The 8114-nt window shown below is 44.6% G+C and overlaps 1 protein-coding gene across 1 annotated transcript; it reads right to left on the reverse strand.

The window, feature by feature from the left end:
- Positions 1 to 1147: 1147 nt before the first annotated feature.
- Positions 1148 to 7234, reverse strand: LOC130385240 (double C2-like domain-containing protein beta). Its single transcript, XM_056593657.1, has 4 exons — positions 7106 to 7234; positions 3964 to 4045; positions 2179 to 2275; positions 1148 to 1439 (listed from the first exon to the last, which is right to left on the reverse strand). The coding sequence occupies exons 1-4, from the start codon at positions 7216 to 7218 to the stop codon at positions 1303 to 1305; spliced, it is 429 nt and encodes a 142-aa protein (XP_056449632.1). The 5' UTR covers positions 7219 to 7234; the 3' UTR covers positions 1148 to 1302.
- Positions 7235 to 8114: the final 880 nt, after the last annotated feature.

The following is an 8114-nucleotide window of genomic DNA, read 5'->3' on the forward strand; positions in this document are numbered from 1 at the left end:
TTAAATATTTGTCTATGTATATATATATATATATTTATGTATATATAACAAACATAATTAAAAACATTCCTGCACCTGCTTGTTTTTTTTGTTTTGCCTGTTGCATTTCATAACCGGCCCAAATGCGAGCCACTTTTACACAGAAAGGGCCGTTTTTCAAGCAGCAAACTTGGACTTGAGCGACCAGAGGATGTAAACAACACATGTTTTTTCTGTCACTACACCGCTTTGGACAATACAGTTGACCAGCTGTCAGGTTTTCTTTGGGAGGTGGGGGGGGGGGGGGCATCCGGAAAGCTGTTCTCTGCGCTGTTTAACCCTCTGTCCTGCCAACACGGGCATAGGAGCGGACAGTCACATATCATAAGCGGGTCACTACGGAAAAGAGTCAGTAAAGTGGGGGTTGAGCAGTTGAGCTAATTTGGTGTTATTGGCAAGGACATACAGCATTCCGGGTGAACCTAGTTCTCGGCCAAATATCCCCAAACTCTTTTGCTCTAACACCCACTTGTGTGGTGTGTTGCAGAGGCATTTTACACAGAATTGCATGCCAATCTTTCATTCAATCAGCTGCATTTCCTCCAGCCAGAAACATTGACTCAAATGAACGTTTATTATATCAGAATCAGCTATACCCAAACGGAATGGATGTGCTCCAGAGATAATCTACACTCGAAATCTGTGTAACACAGATAAAACTGAGTGAGCAGCAAGAAATGTGCCATTACCAGTTTGAATTCCCTATGATGGGCTTGAACAAAAGCCCCCATTGTGCCCGTTTCTTTCTGCTGACGGCGGTCTGACGTGACAGAATCTTTCTTGCAACTGATGTAAACAATTGTACTTTTTTTTTTTTTTGTAAATCATTGTATCGTTAAAGAAAGGGTTGTCAGGCAACCCTTCGCTGTATCATATTGTTGATTTGTTGTTCTTCCGATTTTATATTGTTTGCTTGCACACACGCCCTCACACACACAGACACACATGCATGTTCAGACACGCACACACGTGCATACATTCCCCACGCGCACGTATGGGTTGACTCGTGCACATGCTCAACCGTAAGGTGTTGGTTGTTACGGATCGAAAACAGATGGCCATCATCAAGAGTGTACATTTCGTCTTTTGGGGCAGAAGTGGGAGAGAACGTCGAGGCTGGTGGAGGCGGGTCTTAGGACAACACTCACGAGGAGAGACAGCAGGGACATTTCCAAGGCAAGGCGGGGACATCTTCATATGCTACCCTCGCTGGGACCAGGAGTCCTCCAGACGGGCGAGGAGGGATAGGAGCGGGGGGGGGGGTTAGTCGTTGAACGTCGACCCGGGCAGTTCATTGGTCAACGTGTGCCAGCGCTCGATTTTCTTGTCCTTGTTTTTCAGGCAGTCGAACCAATGTTTGAGCCGCTCGCCATTGGCGTTGATGCCCAGGGAGACCCCGCCTGCGGGAGGATGGCAGAGCAGATCGTTAGTCAACCCTTGTTGTGATCGCACGCACGCACAGACACACAGACACACACACCTGAAGCTCCCTGATGCCGAGTATTCTTTGATTCAAATGGTTGGAAACAGCAATATGCAAAGCTTTGTGGTGTTCTGTGTTTATTCATCAGGTGAGTTTATACGGGAAAGTAAAGCAATGAACAGGTCGAGCTGATATGGGAGAGATGTGTTAGAGAGGTTGGCAGAAGAATCCAGGCAGCCTATTTCAAAATGTTGTTCGCTATAAAGACATTTCAGTACTTCAGTAGAATCATCAAACAAGTAAGCGTAGCACTGCTTTTTCACAACTGTGTGACACACACACACACACACACACACACACACACACACACACACACACACACACACACCACACACACACACACACACACACACACACACACACACACACACACACACACACACACACACGGCAGTCGATGAACCAAAAGCTTCAGCACAGGTGGTTGTTTGGTCGTTTCCCTTCGGGTCGTTGAATCATCAGTCAGTCAGATAGTGGAATCAGATTAATGTGGAAGGATGTGTGTCTGTGGGGGGGGGGGGGGGAGGGGGAGCCGCCCGGCCCCCCTGCTGCTGACGTAGATGGATTTCACGGCATGACCTTCCCCGGCCTCCCGGCGTTTGATGCGAGGCGGTCATGACGGCGGTGGTGAAGGAGTGCACCTGCGCGCCACTCACCTATGAAGTCGTTGGACTTGCCGATGTCGTAGTCCCACACGGTCACCTCCAGGGTCTTCTTGGTCAGGTCGGCGTACTTGATGTCGTAGGAGAACTCCTGCAGGAGCGGGTCAGAGGTGGCTGGGTTACATCTGAAGCCTCCTAGTGATGGACACTAACAACGCCGGTGAATAAAGCCTTCTCCAGCCCGCGGGGGACGAAAGGATGTTCTGAATCATCACAATACAGACGGTTGTGTGTTTGAATCCCAGCCGAAAGGTCCTGGGTTCGATGCCCGATCCACCTGTAGGCCTGCCTAAATTAAGATTGGGTTTGGGCTTTATTGATCCCAGATTGGAAATGTGGAAACAGCATGGATACATATAAGGTAAAATGATATCCATCCACCTGTTTTCAGGTGGATGGATCACCTGTGGGTCGCTTTGGATAAAGTGTCTGCTAAATGCTGCCAACTTCATAGTGAAATAGCTTTTTGTACGTAATGAGCTGTAACACTTTGTAACACTAAGCAATTGTGATGTCTTGAGCTGCCTGCTCAAGTGCATACACATACACACCGTTCAAGACGAAGATAAGGCACCATACCGTATAATTTATGGTAGTGTATGCATTGATAGGTCTCATATGGATTAATTGGAACACCAAGCTATGCAACAGGTCCCCTTTTTATAACTCAACAATCCTGTCTTCCCTGCAAAATTGAATTACATTAAAATGTTATACTTGCAAAAAGGATTAAAAATCAGTATTGACTTTAATTAAAATAGGCCCACCGTTTATCATCTTAATTCAAAGGGACAGTAAATCGGGGAAACGGCGACTGAAGGGAAGAACCCACTACGCACCGAGACCAAACAATACATTTCTGACACCAATTTGTGACCCGGTGAAATCGGGCGGGGGGGGGGGGGGATTTATTCTTGGAAATAATCTGAGGTTCAATCAGGGTCACTGGCCCTTTGGCTGTAATGCGGCCAGTGGTTTCTTAATTAATATGGATGAAGACCCCCGTGTTTGTCTCTGATGGGAAAGGGCATGGGTGGGCGGTGGGGGACAGGGGGAGGGGATGAGGGAGACACTGATGAATATGGGCACAGGGAAAGAATGTCAAAGGAAATGTCAAGTCTACGGACTGCATGTTCCGGTGGGGGTCAGTGGCCGAGATGCAGGTAGATTCCACCCACTGCTGGAGTCTGTGGACTTGAAAGAAATGTGGGAATCGTCTGACGAGGGAATTTACAGCCCAGACGCCTGTGGTCCTCAATTTATTGACCCTTTGAATTAAGATTATAAACTGTGTGCCTATTTTAACTAAAGTCAATCGCAAGTATAACATTTAAATTGTCATTCAATTTAGAAAGGAAGACAGGATTGTTGAGTTATAGAAAGGGGACCTGTAACACAGCTTGGTGTACCAATTACTACAATAAATGACATGCATGCATACATTACCATAAATATCATGGTATGGTGCCTTATCTTCATTTACGGTGGTCGTTTCAAATTCTGTATGGCTTTTGCATGTCTTAATTCCTTTGGGATATAAATACCATATTTATGAACCTGTTTGATAGATAAAGAGATCCGACTACCGTATTTCTCAAAGAATTCATTATTATTGATTTCAGGCAAAAACGACCAGGATGCATATCATCGTAGACGAGCATGCCACACCATAAGATAGCATGAAAGAGATCAAAATACTTCAGCTTACCCTTTCACCCTAGAAAAAAATGAATACAAATGTAAATGGCGTGCCCCTCATCCCATGGCGACGGTTATTACCTCATTAAACTCTGGGTTAAGGGTCTTCTTCTTCACAGCGGTCTTGTGCTTTGACTTTTTGTTCTCATCTGGCTTTAGGTACCTGCAGGAAACACGAGAGACACACACACACGTTACGCAACCGTGTCAGACACACACAGGACATATCTGTGGGAGGAGAGCAGAACAAAGTAGGCAATACTTAGGAAAACACCACCCCTTGATGTGTTGTTGTTGTTGTTGTTTACATTAGGCCATTTGATTATTTGCTTGTAGTTTATGTTGCCATTCACTGACAGGTCTGCTAGCAACACAAAATTTTTGAAAAACATTGAATTGGACAAGCATCCATGGGCTTTCTGTTTCATGAATTTACATCAGACCTTTATCAGGACCATCTTTTTCTTCACAATTAATATATTACCAACTATTATTCTATTGATAAAAATTATCCTATAACGGACAAATCTTTGTACATTTGATAAATAATGATGTAAATGATGATAGAAACCGTTATGTTGTTATACAGCTCCATCCCCCAGAGGGCACTGCAGCACTACCCTATGCTCCGGCAAAGCAGTGGGTTCAGAAATACTTCGGGTTCATTGTTAATGCAATGGTGTTAAACATGAAGCCACACAGCCACCCCCCCCAACCCCCTCTTCTTCCTTCAGTTCTAGAACAATCCATATTCACATCCCAATCTTAGTAGGGAGACAAGATTCTGAGAAAACAAAAGAAACAGAAAACAAGTAGTTTGATCGTTGACGTCAGTGGATCTAAATGCTTTCATTGTGTTTGTTTTAAAAGATTTCCCCTGAAAATGTCCCTCTGGAGCCTGGCTTTTTTTCCTCTTCTTGCAGGGCTTTTGTTCGACTCAACAGGGTCTATCAAAAGCTGGTTTCTCTTGAACAATGCACGTGTTACATAGAAAATGTAATTAAGCATCAAGCATGGATATAGTCTGTTGAATAGGCGGGAAATTAGTTTCTTGAAGCCTGCATAGAGAGTATAGCCTTAGATGCAAGATTTGGGGGAAATGTATTCATTTATGGCTGACAAGTGGTTCCACGTGCCAATCTTGCCTATAGCATTGAGGGCTAAAAACACATGACTCAAAGCTCAGCTTTTCATTGTAATAATTAATAGCTTTGCTCAATTAAGTCTATCTGACCCTCTCCTTATCTCAGTCTCACTTTACAATTCATACCCCATCCCCCCTTGCCCACGGTGTCCTCATATTGAAGCCTGCACTTGGTTTGGCCACCAGCAAAAGACTTGCCCTGCTAAACCACCAGCCAGGGCAAATAGCAACTGCCAGACATGATATTTTGGTGACATTTGACTTTTGAGAAAGACAATCAACATATCTGGGACAGCTAGCTAGCATGCCCACACAGACCGGCAGGGAGCAGGGAGCCGTGACCGACTACGTCGAGAAAGGGAAAGCGGGCGAGGCGATGGTTGGAAGGGAGAGAGGAATCACACTGCCAGGCTGAGTGGCTAGGCTGACAGACCTTCACACTCTCTGATTTGTCTTCGGGAAAACTTTATTTTTCCCCTTCTTCTCTTTGCTCCTTCTGTACCGTTAATCCTTTGGAAAGGTTTTTCAGTACTCACCCCTCACTCTAGGTTTGTTCTCTTGACTTTATAGCCTATAGCTTATTTCCGCCGCATAGCCCTAAAGAAGACCCCCCCCCTCCCTGTTGCCCAGAGACTGTGGTAATGTCTGATAAATAATGAGCGTTTGATAAGAAAAAGTGCTGCTCTCTGGATGCGGGTCATGCCGCAAGCCGAGCCGCGGTGGCCGTGTTTCACCTCCTCACTGAGTGCCAGATAATCGGGTTTTAACGGCCCTCACAGTGTCTCGGATTTGGACAAATCACTCGCCGTTCCCCAACTGCCAACACTGTAATGATCTCCCCCTTTGCTTATTAAGAGGGAAAGAGCATGGCGCGGTCAACGCAAACAATCCTTTGTAGGTTTTCAATATTGGCCCAATATTGGGCCAATATTGGCCCAAAATGGAAATATGGTTGCAAAAACATTGGTGTCTCGTCTCAACGCATGAATTTAACAATTTATTAAGAGGTGCTTTAAGGGGATTCTGTTGCTGAAGGGGGTTAGCATTACTAAGAGCACTTTTTTGAAGTAGCTTGTAAGCCTGACCCACTAGCGCTAACGGTAATAACCACATGAATTTACCGTGCCACCACGTATGGATGAACGACCCAGGTTCGACTCTATGGACCTATGCTACAGGTCGTTTCCTCTCCATTTCAACCCACTTTCCCTTCATCTGTCCTCCCTTAACTGCCCTGTCCACGAAGGCACGAAATGTCCCATAAGCAGAGAGAGAAATAAATTCCTACATTCATTCATCCTCTGGTAAGGGATGCAGCTGTACGTGGCGATGGTTACAGGGGAGTGGCGGTGCATAGACAGTTTCTTATTACCTGCATGAATGTATTCCACTATGAGATTGAATATAAAACAGTCTGTCTCTGCTACCTCCCACCCTACTTTGCAACAGTGAGAAGAGTTGCATTTGAGCAACTGTGGTGGAGCTAGAATAACGCCGTTTGGGGATCTACCAAACTTATCAGAGAAGAGATGTCCTAACCCTAACCTGAACTCTAACACTGATTGGTCGGGAAAAAAATCAGGAGCAGTCTAAAATGTAAATGGTCTCATAAAGTGGCAGGTGCGCAGTCAAACGAAAAAGAAAATCTCAACGTGCATTTCGCTCAATAAAATTAATGTCAATGGCATTTCTAAAACATGACAAGAAATAACAGCTCTTAAATCTAACCTACACAGGACCTTTAAAGTAGCAATTTGTAACATTTGAACCAGCTCGTAGCTTAAAATAACCTGGACATATCTATAGGCAATGCTGTTGTCAGTGACTTCATTAAAGTCATCGATAACATCACACCGTATAGCTGATATATTCTTTGTTAACAAGAATCGTACTATAGTCACTCCCGAGACCCCTCCCACTCACACCACCACCCAGCCAGCCGAACTGGGCTAGTCTGTATTTCACCGTTGGCATTTTGCCTGGTTAGAACTCTGTTCGTTTTTCATTGTGAAAGTCTCCGGGCCTACTAACCGGGCGGGCTCAATCTTGCACACTGCGTCTTTAAGTCTCAACACTTACGTTTTGACGTAGGGGTCCGAGAAGCCGTTGGCGTCCATGGCGGCGAGGTGGGCGCAGCGCACGATGCCCACCACCAGGCACGACTTCTGGGAGTTGTACTTGAGGGAGATCATGATGCGGCCGCGTTCCTCCAGGGACTTGTCCTCTGTCTTGTTGACCTGCCGTGATAAAAGAAAAAATAACTTTACTAAACCCCACTTTTATTCAAATGAATTATCTAAAATAATGAATAAATCTGATTGAGCAAATGAGTTGATGAGCATTTTAGCTGCAATTTTTTACTTCTGCGCCGAATTACTCAATAAATTGCATATCTTTTTTTAAAATCTCTTAATTAATTAAAAGAGATAAGAAATGAGGACTCAACACCAGACAACTCTTTTTCAACTGCATTTTCCCCCCTTTCCTACTGTTTGTTGACACACTCCCGCCCCCTCTAAACATGGTACGGTCTCTAGGTTTAAACCCTGACCGTATGGTATGGTGTCATAGCATTGTGTTCGCTGTTGTTGTTTATTGCAAAACTTAGTAAAGGATGAATTCCAACAGGACACTGGTTCAAATGATGAGTTGTTTCCATAAGAATCGTTGGCAATCCCGTCCTGATTTCCTTTCAGCAAAAATCAATGAATATCACTTAAGATCCGCAACAAAACAAAAAATGTCCGACACGACTTTTGTCGACCAACATTTATTATTTTTTTCTTTGCTATTGGCTTTGTGCTCTTCTTTTCTCACAAATGTCACTGTCACCGTTTGTACACAACACTGTTTGCAAGTGAATGAAAAATGTTTTCACCATGAATAAAAAAAGACCGAACCCAAAGGATTGAAGACGAAGAGAAAGACACTGGGAGGCAAAGTCTCCAGAGAGCTCAATGTCAATGGCATTAAAAAGAAAGGCATTGTGTGTTGCGATCCTACCCAGCATTTGTGAGCAGGCATGAAGACTACTGCAGCTTTGTATACTTCATCACACTGTTCAATCATCTGTGGCCAAAGAGACATC

Source organism: Gadus chalcogrammus, chromosome 7 (genome assembly GCF_026213295.1).
Source record: "Gadus chalcogrammus isolate NIFS_2021 chromosome 7, NIFS_Gcha_1.0, whole genome shotgun sequence".
Classification (NCBI taxonomy): Eukaryota; Metazoa; Chordata; class Actinopteri; order Gadiformes; family Gadidae; genus Gadus; species Gadus chalcogrammus.

Bases quoted from the DNA above. Each gene is read 5' to 3' on its own strand.
- LOC130385240 (XM_056593657.1), bottom strand. From the start codon at position 7,218: ATGATCTCCCTCAAGTACAACTCCCAGAAGTCGTGCCTGGTGGTGGGC. The intron at 4,046-7,105 runs GTAAGTGTTGAG...TGTTTCCTGCAG, and splicing joins TCGGACCCCTACGTCAAAAC to GTACCTAAAGCCAGATGAGA. The intron at 1,440-2,178 runs GTGAGTGGCGCG...ATCCTCCCGCAG, and splicing joins CAAGTCCAACGACTTCATAG to GCGGGGTCTCCCTGGGCATC.